The 27,172-nt window shown below is 34.2% G+C and overlaps 2 protein-coding genes across 4 annotated transcripts in view; both read right to left on the reverse strand.

Moving 5' to 3' along the window:
• Positions 1–7,864, reverse strand: part of fam20b (FAM20B glycosaminoglycan xylosylkinase) — a 44,703-nt gene extending 36,839 nt beyond the window's left edge. The window contains exons 1-2 of one of the 3 annotated variants that reach the window (XM_073816587.1): positions 7,697–7,864; positions 3,232–3,313 (exon numbers count right to left, since the gene is read on the reverse strand). The gene's annotated coding sequence lies outside the window, so the exon portion shown is untranslated. Of the gene's footprint in view, positions 1–3,106; positions 3,314–7,696 lie in introns of all 3 variants that reach the window. The other 2 variants (XM_073816586.1, XM_073816588.1) reach the window with 2 other exon arrangements.
• A 5,351-nt stretch (positions 7,865–13,215) lies between these two features.
• Positions 13,216–27,172, reverse strand: part of ralgps2 (Ral GEF with PH domain and SH3 binding motif 2) — an 86,309-nt gene continuing 72,352 nt past the window's right edge. Inside the window, exons 14-17 of the mRNA XM_073816699.1 lie at positions 22,041–22,133; positions 18,251–18,356; positions 17,960–18,051; positions 13,216–16,265 (exon numbers count right to left, since the gene is read on the reverse strand). Of these exons, the coding sequence (XP_073672800.1) occupies positions 16,236–16,265; positions 17,960–18,051; positions 18,251–18,356; positions 22,041–22,133 (321 nt within the window). The 3' untranslated portion in view covers positions 13,216–16,235. The remainder of the gene's footprint in view (positions 16,266–17,959; positions 18,052–18,250; positions 18,357–22,040; positions 22,134–27,172) is intronic.

Below are 27,172 nucleotides of genomic sequence, written 5' to 3' on the forward strand. Positions count from 1 at the left end.
TTACTGGTGTCAAATAAGTATTTGATCACTTGCTTATCAGCCAGATTTCTGACCCTCAAAGACCTGTTATTTTTGCTATTAAATAGTCCAGCTACACTCTGCTCATGATTCTAAATTTGTAGCACCTGTTTGAGGTCGCTAGCTGTCATAAAGACAACTGTGCACCCAACAATCAGCCAAAGTCTAATGGTGCGTTCACACCGCCCCAAACGTCAGCGTCAGTTGCAGCAAGATTACATGTAAAGTCCATGGTTGAGTCCGTCAGAGGCTCTGCGGTGCATTGTGTGCGTTGGATACGTCAACTTTTCAAGCGTTACCTGCGTTTCAAGCATCAACGCAGCAAACGCAAGCAACGCAGAAGTTCAGCTAGCTTTCTCATGGGAGAAAGTCCTGTGGTCAGATGAGACCAAAATAGAACTTTTTGGTCTTAACTCCATTCGCTGTGTTTGGAGGAAGAAGAATGATGAGTATCATCCCAATAATACCATACCTACAGTGAAGCATGGGGCTGGAAGCATCATGCTCTGTGGGTGTTTTTCTGCACTGGGGACAGGACGACAGCACTGTATTAAGGAGAGGATGAACGGGGCCATGTGTTGTGACATATTGGGCAAAAACCTCCTTTCCTCAGTCAGAGCATTAAAGATGGGTCGTGGCTGGGTCTTCCAACATGGCAATGACCCAAAGCACACAGCCAGGAAAACCAAGGAGTGGCTCCGTGAGAAGCATATCAAGGTTCTGGAGTGGCCTAGCCAGTCTCCAGACCTAAATCCAATAGAAAATCTTTGGAGGGAGCTGAAACTCCATGCTGCTCAGCGACAGCCCCGAAACCGGACAGATATAGAGAAGATTTGTATGGAGGAGTGGGCCAAAATCCCTCCTGCAGTGTGTGCAAACCTGGTGAAGAACTACAGGAACCGTTTGACCTCTGTAATTGTTAACAATGGCTTCTGTATCAAATATAAATTTTTTGACTCAAGTGATCAAATACTTATTTGACACAGTAATTCACAAATAAATTGTTAAAAAAAAAAAAATCATACAATGTGATTTCCGGATTTTTATTTTTAGATTCTGTCTCTCACAGTGGAAATGCACCTATGCTGAAAATTGTAGACCCCTCCATTATTTCTAAGTAAGAGAACTTGCAAAATAACAGGGTGATCAAATACTTATTGACCTCACTGTGTATATGTATATGTATTAGGGCTGTGCGATATGGACAAAAGAAACCTATCACGATTTTCTTGAACAGTATTGCGATTTCGATTTTAATCACGATTTTGACACAGACATGTTTTACAGTGTGAATCTAAAACATTTTTTTTTTAAAGAAAACAATTAGATCTTTATTAAATACCTGTAACATGTCTCTAAAACAGAAGGCGGGGAAAAAAATCACCTAGCAGGTGAAAAAAGTTAGGAGCACCAAAAAAAAATGTAGGCACACCCAATTTCTTTTTAGTAATGCACTGATGTTGATTCTTCATGACTGATTCTGACAGCAGATGTTTTACAAGCACATGATCAAAGTAAGCTACTCTTTCAATAATCAAAGTGCAAATAGAGACTGAATTTTTCAAGCATGATACAGAACTATAGACAACTACACAACTTATTAAAGCCCACATACTAATAACTGCCTAGATATTTTATGTAGCCTAATTTGCGCGCATTGAGTTGCCGCTCTCTAAACGCGGGATATTAAAATTGCTTTTGAATGCGCGTCTGCGTTTTACTTTTGGTTTTGTTTTAACGATCGTGCGAGACTCTCAACGGCGCGGAGCGTGCATTCTACAATAAAAGAGATTTTTATAACAAAACCATTTGAAATATGGGAGGACACAAACCAGATTTTGAAAAGCATGTCCCCAGTGGAAATTACACCCCTGTGTGAGTGGAACTCTGCCGCTGAGTTATCATCTGATGTGGATGAATGCAGTGTTGTACAGTATATGAACATGGAGGCGCCAGAATTGAATCTGACAGAATGTACGCTATAGCACGAAATATATTATATTTCTTCAAAAGCGGTTTGTGGAGAGCTTTTATTTTTCACAATCGAAAGAGAGAATGGCGAACCTGTCACTGTATCAGCTCACAGCAGTCTGTGCAGTAGTTAGGCTAGCGAAAGTTTTGTAAAGAAATGAAACCAAGTCGGACCACAACAGTTTCTCGCACTCGCATGAATGCTCCCAAATATAATTTATATAAATCACGCAGATTTTGGGAGCACATGCGACCAAAACGTTCACAATTTCGAGCCCTGCCTAGTAAAGGTAGAACAAAATGTCTTTAGAACAGACCTATGGCAAAAAGTAAGTATGTGTGTGCGTATGTGCGTGTGTTTGAAAAAACAACAACCCAGACCACAGTGTCCCACATAAAAAACAATTAGAGCACTGGCAGAGTCTAGCTGCTTTCTGCTAAGAAAACCAAACCACCATTACCATTTCTGGTTTCAAGCATGAACGTTGGCATGTTCTTGCTTTCTGTTTAGGTGCGCTGTGTTGTGATCGGTTCAAATAGCATGCTGCGGGAAAAGTATCAGTCAAGTCGAGTGTGTGCAAAAAATCGCGCTGTAAGGCGATTTAGAAATCGTGCATGTTCACATCGCGATTTCGATATGATTTCAATTAATCGCACAGCCCTAATATGTATATATATAAATATATACACAAATATACACAGCACACACACACATAGTATGCGAACATAAACTTTTATTTTTAATTAATTTAATCGCAATTGTTATGCAGCTTTAATTCTGATGACACCCATTCGCTACAAATGATCAATTGGTGAATAAATTATATTATTTTTACATTTCTCTAAATCTATTTAGATGAAGATAGACACTCATCTACATTTATGATGTGCTAAGACCGAATGTAAGCCAATTTTAATTTTGGGGTCAACTTTTTTTCACAATTTTCGACTCAAAATAAATCAATCACGAGCCATCGCTGAGATTTATATTATACTGCTGACTGTCGTGAGTCAACACAGACAGACATGATGCTGACAGGCGTAGAATAAAATCAGAGCACTTGACATAAGAGCACTCACTGATGCAGGAGAGCTTCCTTGGTTATATAAGACGTACCCGGTTGTGTCTGTGTTAGTTCCGCTCGTGTTTATCGTGAAAATCTCTCACGCACGCCAACTCAAATCCTCCTAATATATGGTTTGGAGTCCAGCCTGGTGTTGTGTAGAGGGTGGGGCGGCTACCTGTCTACTCAGGTGTGTCTGGTTTGTCACTTTCTTGGCGAGTCTGGTTTCTGTAGCATCTCTGAGGGCAATCTCAAACTCCCTAAGGTAGAAAAAAAAAAAAAAAAAGATAAGTATACAAAGCTTCAGGCACATCAATAGTTCCAGCTAAACTAGGTGGGTCAAAGCAGTCTAGATCTGTTTGATTCTCGAAAGACACATTAAAAATGCAATTTATATGTACAATGATTTGAATACAACTTTTATAAGATGAAGTTTTTAACTTCTGGATTAAAATTCCCTTTTATGTTTTTGGAAGATAAAGCTGTCCTGATATCATTAAAGTAATTTGATTCTTGAAAAGAAAACCGGTAACACTTTACAATAAGGTTTATTAGTTAACTACATTAGTCAACATGACCCGAGAATGACTAATGCATTTAATAATTACTAACGCATTATTAAAATCACAGGTTGTTTGTGTTAACATTAGTTATGCAATGTGAACTAACATCAACACACAATGAGCGACTGTACTTTTATTGACTAACTTTAACAAAGATTAATAGGTGGTAATAAATAAACATTGTTTATGTTAGTTAACACATGAACTAATGTTAACAAATGTAAAGCGTTACCAGAAAACCCTATTAAATATTTTGGCATAATCTTTGATTGTTAGTATTTTATTATTTTTTTACTTTTTAACATAAAACAATTTGAAAGGTTATAAATATTTGAAAATATTACAAATAATGTCACCCAAAAATATATATATTTTACTAATTATGTAAAATAAATAAATACAACTTAATACTTTGTTAAAAATGCATTTAAGATTTTATTTTTAATTATGCCCTTTAACTTTAAGTCACTAAACTTTAAAAAATAATATAGATGTGAATACAAAAAGTACTTTTTTTATTTGGCACTTGATTATGTAAAAAAACAAAAAAACAAATGCAATTCTATAAATTAATTTGATCAAACAAATAATTTTTTTTTTTTTAATTTTTAAAATCTATTTCATATTTTAAAATTAAACTTATGCTTGGAAACTGATACTTTTTTTTAAATATTTTTTCTAACAATGTTTGAAAGGGCCCTATGAAATCTGTTTTTGTTTTTTTTCGTCTTCATTTTTTTGGATTCCGTTCTTTCCATTTTAATTTTTCTAGACTCTTTTAATGTTTAAATTAAAAAACATCAATCAAAAAGCTAATTAATTGAAATTATGAAACAATTCAACTGCAATTTATGAAAGGTTTAACACATTTTAAGGCCCTATTAAACCCTGGATTCCAATGGATTTCACAATTAGAGTTGAATACCTGAAATAAATGACCTTTTCCACAACACTCTAATTTATTGAGATGCACCTGTATTAGATCGACACTCTGTCAACAAACAGAGGCCATTACAACATTTCGGTACAAATGAAAGATTTATTCAAACATACACTCAAAGACAAAAACCTTTATCTCCACAGCTCAAAAAAACATAACAAAAGCCAGCAATCAATATGAACAGCCTCAAACACACGCATCAATCCTGACAGCTTTCAGGGCCTACATTAAAAAGTAAAAAAAAGCCGTCCAAACAGAAGCAGCAAAATCCCAGCTCAAACACACTGTGGTGCTGAGCCCTGGCAAACACAGCCCGACACTCGCTCAGCACTTCCTGATCTCAGCCTGGGGCTTATCTGGGTTTGAGAGCGCTGCCACTCCAAAGACTTCGACTAAACACACAAATACTTTTACTACTGCTCTACTCTCTTATATCTAGTATGTAGGAGCAGCCCACTCATGACAACAGCATAAAGGCAGACTTTTGGCAGACATCAACAAATACATTGCTTTGATTATAGAACATTACATCAAACTATTTTTTTTTCTAATGCTATATTGAGCTGCATCGATTCTCTCTGACGCCTTTGTGAAGAGCAAAAACATACATTTCTTTTGACTGGAGTCACGTGACAAGTGCTCATTAAAAAAATAAAAAATGTAAGTTCTTAGAAATGCATATTACTAATCAAAAAATGTGTTACGGTAAGAAAATTTACAAAATATCTTCATGAAACATGATCTTTACTTAATATCCTAATGACTTTTGGCATAAAATATACATTTGCAACAAATATACCTGTGCTACTTAAGACCAGGGTTACATATATGGGTTTTGTTTGATGCACTGGTTGTTGTTGTTGCGTATTCTGTTTATTTCAATACATCACCAATGTCAAGTTATCTGTCATGGAGTTTCATTATAGCTGTGTAATTTCCAGGTATCAGTGCCGATATTTAGTCCAACTCAACTTTTCACTGTTTGTGCTAATGTCATTCTGGACCAGAGTATGTGAGAAGAGACAAGTGAAAGCTGATTGTTTACCAGTTTGGTCTCACATGCTCACCAAGACTCCATTTATTTAATCAAATATGCAGTAATATTGTAAAATATTTTTACAATTTTAAACAACTGTTTTCTATTTGAATATGTTTTACAATGTGATTTATTCCTATGATGCAATGCTGAAGTTTCAGCATTATTACTTCAGTCTTCAGTGTCACATGATCCTACAGAAATCATTCTAACATGCTGATGTGCTGCTAAAAAAAAATCCTAGTCCTTAACTATTATTAAGAAATTTTTATTATTATCAAAACCGAAATCAATCGCGCTGCGTATGCTTTTATGAAAACACACATTTATTCAATTATCTGATAAACAGAAAGCATTTATTTGAACAAATAAATAAATCAGCAGAATGTGATGACGCATTTCTACAGCCTACTGGGTCATTTTAATTGGGTTGTTTTTAATATTTTTACCCAGGTGTTGGGTAGTTTTTCTGCACTCTTGTTTTTTTTTTTTTTTAAACCCAAATGCTGGGTTTAGCTTGTTGGGTCATTTTTAATATTTTTTTACGCAGGTGCTGGTTGGTTTTTACAGTAACTAAGCTGCTGAGTCATTTTTATTGGGTTATTACATTTTTTTACCCAACCACTGGGTTGAACCTGTCTCTGATGAAACAACCCAGCTGTGGAGTTACAGTTAGAGCGTGGGCTTTTTGCTTCCTCTAACGTTACAAGAAAGAGTGGTTCACAGCAACGCTAATTTGGTGCACTTGTTCAACAAAATAAAGGTTTGTATACATATTATTTCATTTATAAGTCTCTACTATGCTGTACATGATTTCATTTTACACAACACATCTTGACTAAATTTGTGTTTGTTCTTATTTCCGGTCAGGTAGGTGAAATATTAGGCTGATATCTTAATACTGCTTGCATGTCTCTTTACCACCTATTAAGTTTAATTTGTCAAAATATTGCGGCCGTAACTGCATACTAAAACCTTCTATTTATGATTTACCAGCTTCCACACGTTTTTACCATTATTTAAACAGCATAAATTAACAGAAACAAGTATTCAGTAGTACATTAACATCAATCCATGCCGTTGCTTATATTCAAGTATCGCCAATATGGCCGTGCATCTGCGCAACCATGACTGAAGTGCAAACCCTCTATAGAAGTTTGCCAAACTGTGATGATTTCTACTTCTGAGGACCTTAAAAATATAAGAGTGCACACACTGGTCCAGACAACAGTGTAGAAGCACTCCAGAGATCTCACACCTCCATGAGGAGCACAGTGGTCTTCTTGGCAACACCCATCTGGCAAACTCTGGAAATATTCTTGCATGAACCTCTAACACAGAAGAGCAGTCACACACAAAATATGTAAATGAAGCTCTGCTTCACACAGCATCCTAGATTGTTCTAGATCTCTGCAGATTTTTAGTTTTTTGTCAAGTGACCGGTTTGTCATGTATCTCCACATCAGAAACATGCAGGTGAGCAAGTGTACATTCATCATATAACTGGGTGGACCGCCTGCAGCATATCCTGGCCACGCAGGCACTAATGATACACAATCAGCCATTCATATGAACTCCAGCTACACGTTAACACACATTTATCACACCTACTATAAAAACAGGTTAAAGTGTAAAGTTATCCATGCAAATAGACACGCTATTACATTTAAAACGGTTAGTAAGGTTCCGTTCGACTGACTAGACCACTGCTGTCATGTATTTAAACACATCTAATACTGACTTTTATTACATTTACACAAATATAAAAAACGACTGACATAAAAACAACTTGTTTAACCGTTCAAAATGAATAGGAGTGTGTGTCAAATTAAGCTCTCGCGGCATTCAGTGTATTTTATAAGCGAGAGTGCTAACGACCGTTAGCCAGCTAGCTTACAATTCCCTCGTTTTCTTCACATTACAGCGATAAAATAACCACTGATATAATTCAGCGACACAGCTGTGAGCTCACCGTAGGTGTACCTCTATATATGAGTGTCTGCAGTTGCTGTTAGCGAGTTGAAGTCCTAGTTTTTAGTCACAGCGTATCGGCACGGCTAACAGGCTAACAGTGAAACCGTGACATTTAAAGGCATCGACTCACCCTTGCGCTACTACCGAAACATTTCAACAGAAAAACCCCGACGGCCAGTTGCTCGCTTTCAAGACACGTTTATCGTCAATATCCAGCCGCCTGTGGGTCAAGCTCCATTCATTACTGCCACTGCTGCTGCTGGCTCTGTTTGTGTGTGGCTCTTCCTGACTGCGCGAACACACTCAAGACACACACATTCACACCAGCAAACCCTTCGCGTCTTAAAGTGAACACGGTCTTTTAGTGTTCATGCGTGTGTGGGGGAATATAAGAGAATTAACATAAACGCTTTTTACAACAGTTTTTTCCCAGTAAGAATTCTGGTAGGTGTTTCAAATGTCACAAATTTCGAATTAACGCAACAGTATTTCTATAGGCATACTATAAGCGTATACAAATTCAAACTCATAAGTTTTAATGTACAGAATAGTTTGTATAGCATGAAATTTATATACACGTGTAAATATGTATACATATTTAGGCTGCATTTATACATTTTCTTCTTGTCTGTGTGTCTTAAAGCTGGTGAACAGCAGGGGGGAGTATCACACAGTACTACTGTAGACTAGAGCTCCATTACTGTCTGTGAATAAAAGTCCATATGAAATTATAATAACATCAATCTATATCGTTCTTTAACGCGTATGGGTGAGACTTCCGGGAGAAGAATAACAACGTGCAGTAAAGGATAGAACTGTTTGCACTACAAATCAGTGTGTTCATAATTAGGTTAATACATTACAATAACATTGTAATACACACCAATTTCCAATATCAAGCAGCAAAACGAGCTGTTTTGTACAGCTAAAAATAGCTGGACGTTAATAAAACCAGAAGGAAGACCTATAAATCGTACAAATGGCCGCAGCCACGTTTACGTGGAAAATATGGTAGATAACATTCCTTATATTATTGTTATGTGGAACTTGATTATAAATATGAGTGAAAAATGGAAATGGATGGTTACATGTGACCCTGGACCGCAAAAGTCATCTGAAAGCTGAATACATAAGCATCCTATTAATGTATGGTTTGTTATGATAGGACAATATTTGGCCGAAATACAACTATTTGAAAATCTGGAATCTGATGGTGCAAAAAAATCTGATTATTGAGAAAATTGTCTTCAAAGTTGTCCGAATGACGTTCTTTGCAATGCATATTACTAATCAAAAATACATTTTTGATATATTTAAGGTAGGAAATTATTAAACAATCTTAATGGAACATGATCTTTACTTAATATCCTAATGATTTTTAGCATATAAGAAAAATCAATAATTTTGACCCATACAATGTATTTTTGGCTATTGCTACGAATATACCCATGCTACTTAAGACTCTGATGATGTCCTAAATATGACTTGCTTTTCCTTTAAAGTAATAGTTCACCCAAAATATGAAAATTCTGTCTATGATTAATCGAAAATTCTGTCATCATTTACTTCAAACCTGAGTTTGTTTCTTCTGATGAACAAAATTTTTTGAAGAATGTTCAGTAACCAGTTGCTGTCACTGCTGCCATTCGAAAAAACAAACAAACAAACAAACAAACAAACAAACAAACAAACAAAAATAGTTTGGAACAGCATAAGTAAATGATGACAGAACTTTAATTTTTGGGTGAACTATCCCTTACTCCCCTTTATCCAAAAACAAAAATTCTGTGGTCAATTACTCACCCTTATGAGTCATGCTTTTCCAAACCTTCATTCATTACTTTCTTCCTGCTTCATTGTCTGAAATGCAACAAAGTTGAACAGAGCTGTCGAGCTTGAACATAACATGACAACATTGTTGGGGAGTCTCTATAGTTACATGTACCGGCATTATGTAATTTAATAAATGTAACTGTAATCTATCAAAAGTAATCAAATGTAATTAGTTACATTACCTAAATTAAGTAACTGAAACAATTACTACATTTTGAATAGGCTAATGTGCTAGGTGTGTGTGTGTGTGTGTGTGTGTGTGTGTGTGTGTGTGTGTGTGTGTGTGTACTATACGATTAGTTGCAATTAATCTATTCAAAAGTTTGTTTGCATACTGTATGTGTGTGTACTGTGTATACAATTAGTGGTGATTAACTGATTCAAAATAATGTATGTTTGCACACTGTATGTGTGTGTGTACCATGCATTAGTCGCAATTAATCGATTCAAATAGAATTTTATGTTTGCATACTGTATGTGTGTGCAATTAGTCACAAATAATCGATTCAAATTAAAAGTTTGTTTGCATACTGTGTGTGTATACTGTGTATACGATTAGTCGTGATTAATCGATTCAAAATAAAAGTTTGTGTTTGCATGTTTTATGTGTGTGTACTGTGTAGTATCCATAGTATAGTATGCACACATAAACTTTTGTTTTAAATCGATTAATCGTGACTAATCGTTTTGCATCTCTAAAATATATGGCTATTATGTTCATAGGAATAACAATAATATAATATTATTGTACATTTCTGAAGTAACCTTCCCAACACTGCATTACAGTAGCATGCACATATTTTTTTCTTTTTTTTTAATTCTCAAAAAAAAAAAACTCCATTACACTTGGATTTGTCCTTGACAGATAAAGTCACCACCCTCTTGTAGCATTAACCTGTTTCTGTGTAAAATGTACCCTTTTTAAACAAAAGGACATCAAAACATTCTGTCTTCCTCCTCCTCCCCATGTATATTTCTTTGAACAGTACATTTTGCTGTACACTGTAAATGCAGCTAAAAATACCCCACTGACAGAACAAAGGAGCATGCATTTAAAAGTAGAGCAGCACATCTAGATGCAGATTTATAAAGAATCACTTATTCTACTTTAACAGTAGAGACTACGGAGTTTAAACACTAACACTAAACCGAATATTATAGATGTTAACTATATTAACTAAAGTATTGACAAAAAGCCTTGTTGTAGTTACATTCACATGCAATTGACTGTTCACAAACAGCTTTATTGACAGGCGATCTGACCAATCGTAATGCCCAGTGTAAATCAAAAATAATATATATTAAATATTAATTTTCATTTATTTTACAGTGCAGTTTTTACAATATATTAGAGCTGCAAAATTTTCAATTTAAAATAAGGTTTTTTGCATACTGTGTGTGTACTGTATATACGATTAGTCATGATTAATCGATTCAAAATAAAAGTTTGTTTGCATACTATGTGTGTGTACTGTGTATATGATTAGTCATGATTAATCGATTCAAAATAAAAGTTTGTTTGCATACTGTGTGTGTGTGTGTGTGTGTGTGTGTACTGTATATACGATTAGTCATGATTAATCGATTCAAATTAAATGTTTGTTTGCATACTATGTGTGTGTACTGTGTATATGATTAGTCATGATTAATCGATTCAAAATAAAAGTTTGTTTGCATACTTTGTGTGTGTGTGTACTGTATATACGATTAGTCACGATTAATCGATTCAAATTAAATGTTTGTTTGCATACTATGTGTGTGTACTGTGTATATGATTAGTCATGATTAATCGATTCAAAATAAAAGTTTGTTTGCATACTTTGTGTGTGTACTGTATATACGATTAGTCACGATTAATCGATTCAAATTAAATGTTTATTTGCATACTATGTGTGTGTACTGTGTATATGATTAGTCATGATTAATCGATTCAAAATAAGTTTGTTTGCATACTTTACGTGTGTGTACTGTGTATATGATTAGTCGCGATTAATCGATTCAAAATAAAAGTTTGTTTGCATACTTTGTGTACGGTGCATATGATTAGTCGTGATTAATCGATTCAAAATAAAAGTTTGTTTGCATACTTGTGTGTACTGTGTATGATTAGTCGTGATTAATCGATTCAAAATAAGTTTGTTTGCATACTTTATGTGTGCGTGTACTGTGTAGTATGCAAGCATTCTGAATCGATTAATCATGACTAATCGTTTTGCAGCTCTACAATATATAGCTATTACTGTCATAGGAATAACAATAATATAAAATTTTGTTATTATTATTATATTCTAATTTGTTTAGCTTCTTGAACACCAGTGTAAATGTAATTTAGACTGAGACAGTATATCACATTTAAAAAGAGGGTTGAGTCACCTTTAAAGTTCAGGTACAAGTCAATTCAAAACTTTCTTTTGACTTGTTTCTATAGTTAAGAACATGGTTAGCACTCTTAATTTTGAGCTCTCAGAGTGCATTAGATAGAATAATTTAACTTATTTTTTAAGTCCTCATTTGTCTTTTTTAAATGATTGCAATAAATATTGTATCATGGACTTAATATTGCGATATTATCATATTGTGAGATTTTGATATTGTTACATCACTAGTAACACCGAATACACCATTTTGTCGTACAAACAAATCAGACAGGAGAGTAGATTAACTTCGATAGACTTAAACTTGAAAAATTGTGTATTGGCGTCTTTCCGTCATTCATATTTATTTCTTGCTTTAAGTAAATAAGAAAAGATGATTGGTTTATGTTTGCATATATGTGTGTGTATACCATGTATATGATTAGTTGTGATTAATCGATTTAAATTAAGTTTGCATACTGTATGCGTGTACTGTGTATACGTTTATTCGCAGTTAATCGATTCAAAAAATTTGTTTGCATACTGTATGTGTGTACTGTGTACACGATTAATCGATTCATAATAAAAGTTTGTTTGCATACTATATGTGTGTACTGTGTAGTATGCATATTATAGTATGCAAACATAAACGTTTGTTTTGAATCGATTAATCACAACTAATCGTTTTGCAGATCTACAATATATGGCTATTAAGTTCAGGAATAACAATAATATAAAATTGTTATTATTATATTCTAATTTGTTTAGCTTCTTAAACACCAGTGTGAATGTTATTTAGACTGAGACAGTATATCACATTTAAAAAGAGAGTTGAGTCCCCTTTAAAGTTCAGGTGCAGACAATTCAAAACTTTTTTCTGACTTGTTTCCTTAGTTAAGAACATGGGTTAGTGCTCTTAATTTTGAGCTCTCAAAATGCATTAGATGGAAAAAAAAAAGAAAATTTTGTACATTTTAAAGTCTTTTTTTTAATTATCGCAATAAATATTGTATCGTGGACTTTATATTGCGATATTATCGTACTGTGAGTTTTTCGATATCACTAGTAACACCAAATACACAATTTTGTCTTTCAAAATAATCAGGCAGGAGGGTAGATTAACTTCGATGGACTTCAACTTGAAAAATTGTGTATTGGCGTCATTGGTGTCAATCTAACAAGGCAGTACAGTGATCTGTCACACATTAAAGAGCCACAAAACGGTAATTATTGTCTGAATTTTTTAAACAAATGACAAGATTTTAAAGCTAAGACCTTGTTTCATATCCAAGTAACCTGCTCTTTCTTGTCTGTTGCCGTGTTTTCAGTATCCTCTTTTTTCCACAATGTGTTTTTCACTGCGTAAAAACACGCGTGGTGTGAGAGCGGCACTGTTTGGAACTAAAGAGGGTCAATTCCGAATACACATCCTCATCCAAAAGAAGACACCGGGACCACTGGATTAAAAAACATACAACCAAAAGTGTTTATTAGTTTTGTCCTGTCTGGAACCCAGGAGCACATCTCTCAGGTCAAAGGTCATAGCGCTACCCTGGGCCATCGGTCCCAGCCGGTGTGGGGTCAGACAGGGAGGATACAAGGTGGGTGGGAGCAGGTGACACAGGATGGCACAGAGTGAGACACACACGCACACACACACACACAAGCAAATTCATTTCTTAAACAACTCACTACAAATCCATATCAGTCTGATGTAATACACCACCACATAAACAAGTGATGGGGTGAAGTTCAAACAGCCAAAGAATGTGGCAGAGAAGATGAGAAGTCCATCTGTCAATCTCACGCTTATGTATGGTATCATACGCAATAGTACAAAGTACATTGGAGATATAGAGAATTTCACTGAAAAGTCTGAACATCAACTGTAAAGGAAAACAAGACAAACCAGCAACAAAAAAATAACATTTTAAGAGGAAAAGCATCTATGAAATAAATGTCATGGACATTTTCATTAAAACCATTTCATTATTGTATACAAAAAAGAGAGACAGAAACAGATGTAGTGTGAAATAATAAACAACCAGAGCAAAAACAATCCTGAAAAGGTCCAAAAGTGTATTAGATAACAGAGGCAGCTTAATCACGTTATTCTGTCTCTTACTATTCCATAACATCAACCATTTTAGAGAAATAAACCCATAAGAACCAACAGTATCATATTTACTTTGGTCCAAGTCCCCGCTGGAAAAGGCTGGAGACTTGTCAAGATGCATAACTCATATCAGTAAAAGTCTGGCGTGATGTTCCACTAAGAAAAAAAATCCCATTTCGACACCTTTCTCATTTAATCCACGGTGCCAAGTTCATGTGATTGGTCAAGATCTTCTGAAACTTCTCTGCCTGTGCTTTCACAACAGCCTCATGGGACTTTCACAGCTTGAACCAAAACAACATTCATGTTCATTTATCATGTAAACACTTTGTCGACAGCTTTTCGAGCGACTCATTTTGCTGATTGACCTCCATAGCTTTTTTTAATGTGGCAGAGCTTCTCAGAGCTTTTTCAACCCAAAGTGCTAATACCTGATATTAAAGGCTCAGAACAACAAACGCATGTAAACAAACAAAAAAAGAAAAACCTACCCAAGATCAGCTAACCAGCATTTCTCAAACGTCTCAGTTTTGCTTGTGCTGGACGGCTAGGTTAAAGATACCTTAGAAAAATATTGTTTTAGAAGACAAGTTTTCCATCCTAAACCTCCAATCATCTTCACTCAAATCCCATGCAAAGGAAATGGCGATAACTTGTTATTGAAGTCAGACCAGAGTATAAACCAGTTGCCAATTCCTCCATTACCGTTTTTTCATGTCAGTTTGGTTTAATATTCTCGGCAAAGCAAAGAAAAAAGGAGCCGCAGCACTTCAACACTCTGGAAGAAGTTTCCTGCAATCATCATCCAAGCAAAGTTGGATTCATGTCCGTTATTACTCAAGATCTACTCTCTGAGTGTTTGAAATGAGATGCATCGTTTCACACAGCTGAGCCTGGAAAAATACACCGCAAGCATCTAGTCAAATCGAAAGATGGGCCTATCTAATCATCCTGGCCTCCGTTACGCCGCAGAACGCCAACCGTTTGTTCTGAGCTTAACAGACAACTCTTGTTCCCACTAGAAACTGATAAAGCTGTTCTCTAAAGGAACAAACGAAAACCTTAATGGCTCAACAAGAAGAAAACTGAAGCCAAGGTGGTGTTCCTTTCAAAACGAAAATGACAGTCATAACATAACATGTTAATGTAACAGACAATTAAAACGTGCAACTATCCCAGTAATACTGAAATAAAATAATAAAATAAAACCACATTAAAGCAAAAGACATAAAAATAGCAGTGGGCCATTGATGCTCCTCATCTCCTGCTCCGATTCCCATCATTCACACGAAATATAATGCGACTAAATACAAGTTTGAAGATGTAAACCAACCGACGTCTGCGCCCACCAACATTCACAGCTTGAAAAGTGTGTTTATGTACGTGCGTCTTCACAGACGACTCGTACTGCGAATCCGAAAGCGAACAAATGAATATTTTGCTGTTCGATTGAACCGGTGTGCTTATTGCAGATGTTTTGAAGCTGTTAGAGTCTTACCATAAAGGAGTGGCTTCAAACATCTTGTTGTTCCCGCTTGATGAGCTCTTCCACTCTCAACCTGTTCTTCCTACACACCTTCGTTTTGAACATCTCAGGTGCATTCTAGCAAAACAAACAGGTTTGTGTGTGTGTTCGTGTTGATATGAGCTAAAAAGAAGGGTAGAGAATTCATAAAAGAGCACAGAAGTCAAATAGAAAACTCTGAAGGAGACATTAAGACGAAGAGGTTCTCTTCATCTGGAATTCATTGAGTATCGGAGCCCTTTCTGGTTGGAGTTGCGTTTGGATAAATTAAGGACTTCCATTTCCTGCGGTTTGTGGAAAATCTTGTGTCGTGCTTGCGTTAGCCTAACTCGAGTGTGTGAAGACGCAATCTTGATGCGAGTGGAGAAGGAAGGAGGAGTGCTGATTAGATTTACAACCTGTTAGTACATAAAACTCAAGCATCAAACAAGGTAAAGAAGGTGTAAACAAACTCCATGAAGAGTCCTTCGAGAAGAGCCCAAGAAGAATCCAAGTTCCTTGCTTGCTGGGAATCGGATGGAAGATGATGGAAGTGTAAATAAAATGTTAAAGAAAGAAGGAATCAGGTCAAACCAGCAGAAGGGACACCGTTGGTGCTGGGGGGCGTCTTGACGCATCTCTTTCATACATACACACTCACACTCTGCTTGTTAAGGCAGTGGTGCTCGAGGAGTTTGCTGTGGGGTTCAGGCTGGGTGATGGCAGTGGAAAAGCTCCAACGCACACAAAACACGAGTCATTTGCTCTTTTTATTTTCATCCTCATTCCCCAGCGATCTTCATATTCCCTCTGTCCAGCTGCTCAAGAGCTCTCCATGTGTTTGATTCGCCCCTGGTCTCACTCATTCGAAGGACATTAGATTCGCTGGGACCTGAAATGGAAAAAGAGAAAGTGACAATGAAAAAATCTGAAAGTGAGATGTATGATTTCACAAGGTCATGTACTGATCTGCGAGCCATCTGTTTCAGATGGTGAACACTCTGGAGAAAGTTTGTAGATAAAGTTCCATGAGGTTTATTCACTAAATGTCTATCCCAGCAAAGGTCCAAGTCTTAAAATATCTTACAAACACAAAAATGCAACCTTTACGATTAGAACTAACAAGTAGTGTCTGTAAATGTAATTATTAAAACTATAAAATAATACATTTTAATGGTAACATTTAAATAATGCGTATTAATAACACAATTTTTATAACACAGTTGAGGTCAAATGTTTACACCCCTCTTGCAGAATCTGCAAAATATAGCTGTGATAGTTGTTGATGAGTCCCTTGCTGTTCTTCCAAAAAAAAAAAAAAAAAAATCCTTCAGGTCCCACCATTTCTTTGGTTTCCCAACATTTTTGTGTATTTGAACCCTTTCCAACAATAACTGTATGATTTTGAGATCCATCTTTTTACACTGAGGACAACTGAGGGACTCATATGCAACTATTACAGAAGGTTGCTCACTGATGCTCCAGAAGGAAAAACCATGCATTAGGAGCTGGGTGTGAAAACTTTTGAACAGAATCGAGATGTGTACATTTGTTTTATTTTGCCTAAATATCTTTTTTTTTCCCATTTAGTACTGCCCTTCAGAGGTGACAGAAGATACTTACATGTTTTCCAGAAGACAAAATAAGTTAAATTTACCCTGTTCTTCAAATTCAAAAATGACTGACCCCACACTTTGAATTGTAAGATTTATATTTTAAATAAATGCTGTTTTTTTAAACATTTTATTAATAAAAAAAAAATCCCGTAAAAAGTATCACAGGGTGCAAACAAATATTAAGTAGCACAACTGTTTCCATCATTGATAATAAATCAGTATATTAGAATGATTTTTGAAGGATCATGTGACACTGAATACTGGAGTAATGATGCTAAAAATTCAGCTTTGCATCATAAGAATAAATTACATTTTAAACAATATATATACAGAAAGCCACTATTCTAAATTGCAATAATATTTCACAATATTTCTGTTTTTTCTGTATTTTTATTCAAACAAACACAGCCTTGATGAGCATAAAAATACATATATTTTTTAAAACCCTACTGTTCCTAAACTTTTGAATGGCAGTGTACACACACATCGATATATAAATATATATTTACACTGCACTTGATAGGAAGTCAAGCACTAGAGGGCAGTGTCCCTGCTTAGACCTCTAAACACCTGCTGATGGAACTTGGTTTTGTAGGTCATTCTGACCCATGTATTTGGGAACAACAGTATTCAAAAAGCCATTATGTGAAATGCTTTTAATTTAATAGATCCCACTGAAACACTGTCTGTGATTTTCTGCTTCGAAACAGAAGGTTAGAGCAAAATGTTCCCACATTTATTGAACCCAAAGGATTTCAACAAAACAGCATCTCCTGAGGAGCAATTAACATCTAAATTTTAGCTCTAAAATGCAGCACTAAGACGGAAACGCCCTGAACATTAAGTGCACACCGAAGGGCACTGAATGGCTTTTGTGATGCATTTTCTCGACAAAGAAAACTTTGAGTTAAATAACGCTCTGAGCTGAATAAATCAACACAGACACATACACATACAAACACACACTCACCTGTTGCCTGTTGCTTTGACAAGCTGCACTCAAATGTTTGAACCACAGCAGAGCGTTCATTCTGTTCCCTGCCTGGAACTTATACGAGTTTCCTGCAGGCACACAAAATAATTGCAGAAAGTTGCATTCATTACCATATACTCATGAACAGTAAATCGTTTCTCAGTATCGATTGAGCAGGTCGTTTACAATGGCCTTTATTTTTCTGAAAGGCTGATAGGCCACCTCTCTTTAATCAAGACTTGTGATTGGTTGCTATCCGAGTATGAGGCTTGAGATTGGCTGTCTCACCATGCTCAGAGTCGGTCAGCAGGAAGACGTCGGGATGCTCTGGGTCGTCTGCCATCATAGCCATCAAGCCCAGAACAGAAACACTTTTGCTGGCGGTAGACTTGAACTGTGAAAAATACAAAATTGTATTATTATTTTTTTTAAATATATTAACAATTACCCCTTGCACGCCTGTAAGTAATCGATAGGTGCGTAGGAAAAACTACCCCCCCCCCCAAAAAAAAAAACAAACAAAAAAACAAAACACAGGTCCAACATAAATTTTTAACACATTTAGGAAGTGCGGATAGTGCGCAGGGTTTTTCTTTTTGGTAATTACAAATGATATAAATGGCATTACAATTGATAAGAAATAAATTTAATTAATTTGAAATACTATTATTATTATTATTTCTAATAAAATCTGAACACTGTTGTCAGAATATTAAAATGTTTCTACATAAAAAACATCTTAAATTTAAATTATATGAATAGCATTACATTTTTAATAGAAACGAATAAATTATTATTATTAAAAATGAAAATTACAGTCAACATATTAAAAAGTGCTTTACCATTTTTTGTATGTAAACATTTTTGTCATTGCAATTTGTGTAATAATAATTTATAATAAAAATTAAAATTAAAATGCTCAAACATTTTATATTGTATTACATTTACAAATTATATATATATTTTTTTATTTAACTTGAAATATAATTATCACCTGAAAAATGAAAATTACAGTCAAAATATTAAAAAGTGCCTCATCATTTTTTTAAATATATTTTTTGGCATTTAATAATAATAAAAAACAATTAATAATAATAGAAAAATAATAATAATTATTATTGAAAAGCTCAAACTTATTAGAATTTATTATATTTATACATTAAAATTAATTCATTAATATTATTATTTAAATGATTATTGTTATTATATTATTATTATTATTATTATTATTATTATTATTATTATTATTATTTCTAATAAAATCTAAACACTGTTGTCAGAATATTAAAATGTTTCTAAATAAAAAAAACATCTTAAATTTAAATTAAAATAGCATTTAATTTTTATAGAAATTAATAAATTGTTAATATTAAAAATGAAAATTACAGTCAACATATTAAAAAGTCCCTATTCATTTTTTTTATATATTTTTTGGCATTTAATAATAATAAAAAACAATTAATAATAATTATTATTAAAATGCTCAGACTTATTATAATTGATTATATTTATAAATTATAATAATATTAATAATAATAACTATTTTTATTATTATTATTATTAAAATGATTGTTGTTGTTGTTGTTATTATTTTTTTAAATTAAAATGCCTCCAAATTATGTTTACTTACATTACAATTCTTATAGAAATGTCTTTAATTTGAAATTATATTTACAATTTATTATTATTATACTGACAAAATATTATATAAAATATAATAAATTGATCAAGCTTATTATAATTTATTATATTTATAAATTATAATTTATTATCATTACTGTTAATAATAAAATGCCTCCAAATTACATTTAATGGCATTACAATTATTTTTTAGAAATGTATTTCATTTGAAATTATATTTATAATTTATTATTATTATTATTATTACTATTGAAAATAAAATAACCAAAAATAGGAGTAAAAATATGGCATGTTTCTAATCAAATTTTTATTAAATATAAACATTTAAGGAAATTAAATTAAATGGCATTACATTTTATTTAGAAATTAATTTATATTGACAATATACAATTTTAATTACCGTTGTTATTATTATTAAAATTTAAATTTAATACCATTACAACATTTGAAATACACAATTTGAAATTACATTCATAATTTATTTAATAAATGTATAATTTGTTAGATTTAAAATGTATTATTATTATTTTACAGAGAATAAAATAACTCAAAATTAGGGTCATATTATTAAACTTAGAATTTATTATAATAGATCAGATTTATAATTTATTATGATTATTACTACTACTATACAATTGTTACTATACTGAGAAAAAAAACCCTCAAAATTAGGGTCAAAATATTAAATGTTCTAATTTTTATTTAATATAAACATTTATATGCCAATTATATTAAATGGCATTATAACTCTTATAGAAGTTAATTTATTTTAATTATTATTGTTATTATTATTATATTAAATGGAATTAATATAAATAAAATTTAATTAAACATTAATATTAATATAAATATACACATATACAGCTTGGCTTCGTTCTTGTGCAGAATCATGAACGCATATGACCATGTGCCAGCGTAAGCAAGTAGCTGCGCGTGTGTAAACGTCTGTCAGTGTATGTGTATTTGATAGCGCCATGTGCTTCTCATTAACACTGCTAATGTGTGATAGCTGATGTCGTCATTCATTTCATTATCCTATGACTGCAAACAGCTGTCCTCATTCAGCACTGAAGCCTGATTAATCAGTCTTCCTGGCTCTTACAACTCGTCCTCCCTTTCTTTACACCTCCTGGACTGAAACATCCCTACATACACTGCTCATGGTTTTCTATCTGTTTGAGTCCATTCAGCATAACTGTTCCTGTTGCACAAGATCCCGTCTGTCCCAAACTCTCCTGTTAGACGGTATTAGAATAAACATTCTCCCATCAGTGTCATACTGAAGCCATTATGTGATGACGCATCGGGCTGCAGGACACACTGATGCTGTCTTCCTCTCACATGATGAGTGTCATCAATTCATCAGCTTCAGATGGACCACCCATGGACTGTATGAAGAATATTTTAAACTAACCCTGCTAAAATCAGCCATTTTTAATTTCACAAATGCACCGCTATAGGGTTGCACGGTATACCGGTACTACGGTTGTATCGCGATACTAAAGCTTACAAATAGCAGTGAACGTATAAATGTATTAGGCACTTTAATATTTTAATAAAATAAAATTAATCCAAAAAAATAAATAATAACAGTTATTATTAATACTAAGAACTAAGAATACTAAGAAGTTTACTGACATTACAATTCTTATAGAAATGTCTTTAATTTGAAATTATATTTATAATTTATTATTATTATACTGACAAAATATTATATAAAATATAATAAATTGATCAAGCTTATTATAATTTATTATATTTATAAATTATAATTTATTATCATTACTGTTAATAATAAAATGCCTCCAAATTACATTTAATGGCATTACAATTATTTTTTAGAAATGTATTTAATTTGAAATTATATTTATAATTTATTATTATTATTATTATTATTGAAAATAAAATAACCAAAAATAGGAGTAAAAATATGGCATGTTTCTAATCTAATTTTTATTAAATATAAACATTTTTAAGGAAATTAAATTAAATGGCATTACATTTTATTTAGAAATTAATTTAAATTTATTTCTAAATACATAAATAAATTTATTTAGAAAATTAATCCAAAAAAATAAATAATAACAGTTATTATTAATACTAAGAACTAAGAATACTAAGACGTTTACTGACATTACAATTCTTATAGAAATGTCTTTAATTTGAAATTTGAAAATTTAATTTGAAATTTGAAATTTAATTTGAAACAGTTATTATTAATACTAAGAATCAAAAATCACATTACACTAATGTTAATTTCTTTAAAATTCTACAAACAACTCAAAAAAACAAAACAAAAACAAATCTTAATAGTCACAGAAATAGAAATCTTCGTTAAGCTCCTTCAAGGTGGCTTTTTTTTTTTTTGCCAGAATAAGCAAGAATATGTTTGTGTGTCTAATGTGTGTTGGTATCTGTAATAGTGAGAAAGACTCACATGTTTTCTCTCTGTGGCCTTCAGGGACTTGGCAGTATAATAGTAAAGCTGAGTACCACAAAGAGCCACCCAATACTTAGTCCACGCTGCCACCTACAGACAATACAAGAAAGACCAAGAGAGACAAAACATTAGTCCAAACACTGAAGCGCACAACAAAGCTTACAAGCCCACACTAGTGCATTTTTCTCAGAGCTTGTGGAGAGAAGTAACAAACATATTGACCACAGACATTTATCACCCACTCAACTTGGTTAAATTAAACTTGTGCGGCATTTTAAATTTCAGATGTCCACCACAAACACCACTGGCACACTAGGAAGCCTAAGTGTGCTTTATTTGCATGGTTGAAATTTAAGTACAAAATACCCTTAATGTCAGCTAAGCATAATGTATCGAGCTTGTGTGTGAAACACATTTCCTGAGCAAACGCAAAACAAAATAGAAGGCCAAGATGAAATTTGAACGTATCGATCAAGATTAACCAAATGATACACTCACTTAATTATACACTTATGCAAGAAAACAGAGCCCAAACTGTACAAACATGTAGTTATCCAGTGTGTGCATGTTTGAGTAAACGGTCTAGAAAGACAGAGATAGGCAGATTTAGTAGCAGATCAAATATGTGCTGGAGATGTGGGTTTTAAAAGGCCTCTCAGCTCCCATTACTGGACTCCAACGCAGTATCTTTTACTGCCTTGGCTCTCTTCACACACTCTTTTCTGAGGAAACCGCTGGGTTTGATGGGGCTAATGGAGAAATGACTGACAGTTAAGAGAGACTAGAGCAAAAGATAAAAGAGCAGATTATGATGAGAGGGCAGAGGGGAAGACACATAACCACAGAGATGGAAAAGTGCAGACAGAGAAAAGAACCCAACTGGTTTTGATTTTACATTGGACTTCAAGTAGTGACCCAACAGATCCAAATTAGTTTGATTTGTTAAAAAAAAAAAAAGTCAAATGTGATCAAAACCAAACTACAAAACTACAAAGTACACTTAATAAAAAAATGTAAAAAGGTAATTGCAAAATGTTTATCTCACAATTCAGAATTTTTTCTCTCGTTAATGGGAGTTTACATTTCACAATTCAGACTTTTTTCTCAGAATTGTGAATTACAAACTCGCCGTTGCATGTTATTAAGTCAGACTTGTGAGACAAAGTCACAATTCTAAGAAATAAAGTCGCAATTCTGAGAAATAAGAGTTTCGAGTTTATTTCTCGCAATTTAGACTTTTACTCATTTCCTAATTGCGAGTTGCAAAGTCCAATTTTGAGGGAAAAAAGACTGATGTTTTCAGAATTACGAGTTTATATCTCACAATTCTGACTTAACTCGCAATTCCAAGAAGAAAAAGTAAAAAAAAAAAAAAAAAAAAGAACTTTCACAGTTGTTAGTTTTACTCTCTACACCCTTGTTCACATTACTTAAAAAACGTATGTAGCATCATGGACTTAATATAACTGAGTGGTTTCTACAAAAAAAAAAAAAAACATTGTCAGCTTTACCATGTAGGAGGATGGACCTTTGCATGTGCTGTAGCTGCACAACGGAAGAGAGACGAACTACGCTGAGGAAAAGATGTGGGTTTGTCAGGTATGAATTCAAATTCTTTACCATCCTGATAAATACTGCTTTGAAAAAGTGATTTACATGTTCACAGATGGTTTTTTTGATTAAAGTTATTAGTTTATTCTCAAGGTCCAGAAAGGACATAGTTAAAATAGTCCATGAGAAAAAAAAAATTATCAGTTTGAAAATGTATGTTAAACAACAGTGCAATTCATTGAATGCACTGTAACCTATTACTTACAGCATTATTCCTGTCTAAAATTAATATGACCTGACTAAGGTCTGTGGTAGGCATGGGCCGGTATAAGATTCTGACGGTATGATAACCTTGGATAAAAATATCACGGTTTCACGGTATCACGGTATTGTAATTACTGCTCTACAATGTTATATTTAAATGTCTGGGTAAAAAAAAAAAAAAACATTTTTTTTGATTCGTGACCCATGCTCCTAAGTTTCATTTTCATGATCATTTGACTTAGATTGGGACTTCAAATCGCATATCGCAAGTCATTTGATTTGAATCATTCAATTTGTGAAATGATTCACAAACCGTTACGATCCATGATGATTTGTGATACGCAGAGTCCCGATCTGAATCAAATGGTTCACAATATGCAAAGTTCCAATCCAAATCAAATGATTTGCGATTTGAAGTCCCAATCTAAGTGAAATGGATTGCAATACGTGATCCCGATCTGAATCAAATAATTTGTGCTCCGAAGTTCTGATCTGAAGCAAAAGATTTGCGAACCTGCTTCAAAGTTCCAATCTAAATCAAACGATCCACGATCTGAATAAAGATTCATGAATCATTTGACTTAGATCAGGGCCCCATCCTGAATCAAATGATTTGCGATCCGCATTTCAATTCGTGGATTGATTCACAAACCCGTTTCAATCTAAATCAAAACATACACAATCCCCCAATGTGAATCAAGTGATTCACAATACGCAAAGTAAATCAAGTGATTCATGTTACAGGATTTGAAGTCCCAATCCATGATTTGCGATCCGCACTCCGAAGTTCCAATCTACAGTCGTGGCCAAAAGTTGAGAATTACATAAATATTGGAAATAGGAAAAGTTGCTGCTTAAGTTTTTATAATAGCAATTTGCATATACTCCAGAATGTTATGAAGAGTGATCAGATGAATTGCATATTCCTTCTTTGCCATGAAAATTAACTTAATCCCGAAAAAAAACTTTCCACTGCATTGTTAAGAAGGCTTCAGGGCGTCCAAGAAAGTCCAGCAAGCGCCAGGATCGTCTCCTAAAGAGGATTCAGCTGCGGGATCGGAGTGCCACCAGTGCAGAGCTTGCTCAGGAATGGCAGCAGGCAGGTGTGAGCGCATCTGCACGCACAGTGAGGCCAAGACTTTTGGAAGATGGCTTGGTGTCAAGAAGGGCAGCAAAGAAGCCACTTCTCTCCAAAAAAAAAAAAAAAACATCAGGGACAGATTGATCTTCTGCAAAAAGTATGGCGAATGGACTGCTGAGGACTGGGACAAAGTCATATTCTCAGATGAAGCCTCTTTCTGATTGTTTGGGGCATCTGGAAAAAGGCTTGCCCGGAGAAGAAAAGGTGAGCGCTACCATCAGTCCTGTGTCATGCTAACAGTAAAGCATCCTGAGACAATTCATGTGTGGGGTTGCTTCTCATCCAAGGGAGTGGGCTCACTCACAATTTTGCCCAAAAATACAGCCATGAATAAAGAATGGCACCAAAACACCCTCCAACAGCAACTTCTTCCAACAATCCAACAACAGTTTGGTGAAGAACAATGCATTTTCCAGCACGATGGAGCACCGTGCCATAAGGCAAAAGTGATAACTAAGTGGCTCGGGGACCAAAACGTTGACATTTTGGGTCCACGGTCTGGAAACTCCCCAGATCTTAATCCCATTGAGAACTTGTGGTCAATCCTCAAGAGGCGGGTGGACAAACAAAAACCCACTAATTCTGACAAACTCCAAGAATTGATTATGAAAGAATGGGTTGCTTTCAGTCAGGATTTGGCCCAGAAGTTGATTGAGAGCATGCCCAGTCGAATTGCATAGGTCCTGAAAAAGAAGGGCCAACACTGCAAATACTGACTCTTTGCATAAATGTTATGTAATTGTTGATAAAAGCCTTTGAAGCGTATGAACTGCTTGTAATTATATTTCAGTACATCACAGACACAACTGAAACAAAGATCTAAAAGCAGTTTAGCAGCAAACTTTGTGAAAACTAATATTTGTGTCATTCTCAAAACTTTTGGCCAGGACTGTACAGTAAAGCAGAAGGTTTGTGAATGTGCTCCAAAGTTCCGATCTAAATCAAATGATTCGTGACCCATGCTCTGAAGTTTCTATCTGAATAATAATTTGCAAATCATTTGACTTAAATCTGGACTTCAAATTGATTTGAATCATTTGATTTGAATCATCATTTTGTAAAATGATTCACAAACTCATTTTGATCTAAATCAAATGATTTGTGATATGCGAAGTCCCGATCTGAATCAAATGGTTCACAATATGCAAAGTTCCAATCCAAATCAAATGATTTGCGATGTGCGATTTGAAGTCCAGATCTAAGTGAAATGAATTGCAATACTTGATTTAAAGTCCCGATCTAAATCAAATAATTTGCGCTCCGAAGTTCTGATCTGAAGCAAAAGATTTGCGAACCTGCTTCAAAGTTCCAATCTAAATCAAACGATCCACGATCTGAATAAAGATTCATGAATCATTTGACTTAGATCAGGGCCTGTTCCGAAGTCCCATCCTGAATCAAATGATTTGCGATCTGCACTTCAGTTCGTGGATTGATTCACAAACCTGTTTCAATCCAAATCAAAACATACACAAAGCCCCAATGTGAATCAAACGATTCACAATACGCAAAGTTCCGATCTAAATCAAGTGATTCATGTTACCCAATTTGAAGTCCCAATCTATGATTTGCGATCCGCACTCCGAAGTTCCAATCTACAGTAAAGCAGAAGGTTTCTGAATGTGCTCCAAAGTTCTGATCTAAATTAAATGATTCGCGACCCATGCTCTGAAGTTTCGATCTGAATAATGATTTGCAAATCATTTGGCTTAAATCGGGACTTCAAATTGCGCATATCACAAATCATTTGATTTGAATCATTCAATTTGTGAAATGATTCATGAACCCGTTATGATCTAAATCAAACGATTTGCAATATGCAAAGTCCCGATCTGGATCAAATGATTGACAATATGCAAAGTTACAATGCAAATCAAATGATTTGCCATGTGCGATTTGAAGTCCCGGTCTAAGTAAAATGATTCACGAACCTGTTCCGAAGTCCCAATCTAAATAAAATGATTTGTAATACACAATCCGATTGGAGAGCTTCAAAACAGTGAATCATTTTGCGACGGATTGGTTTAAGTGATTCAGAGTTTCACCTATTTTGGTTGGCTAGCTGCAGTTTATTATTTGCATTTGGCACCATTTTAGAAAGGAAAGGTGGGCATGTGAGATCACAGGAAGAGTTGATGTACAGAAGACAGATGAAGAGTTGAAGCAGTGTCTC

This window comes from Garra rufa, chromosome 13 (assembly GCF_049309525.1).
Source record: "Garra rufa chromosome 13, GarRuf1.0, whole genome shotgun sequence".
In the NCBI taxonomy this organism is placed as follows: domain Eukaryota; kingdom Metazoa; phylum Chordata; class Actinopteri; order Cypriniformes; family Cyprinidae; genus Garra; species Garra rufa.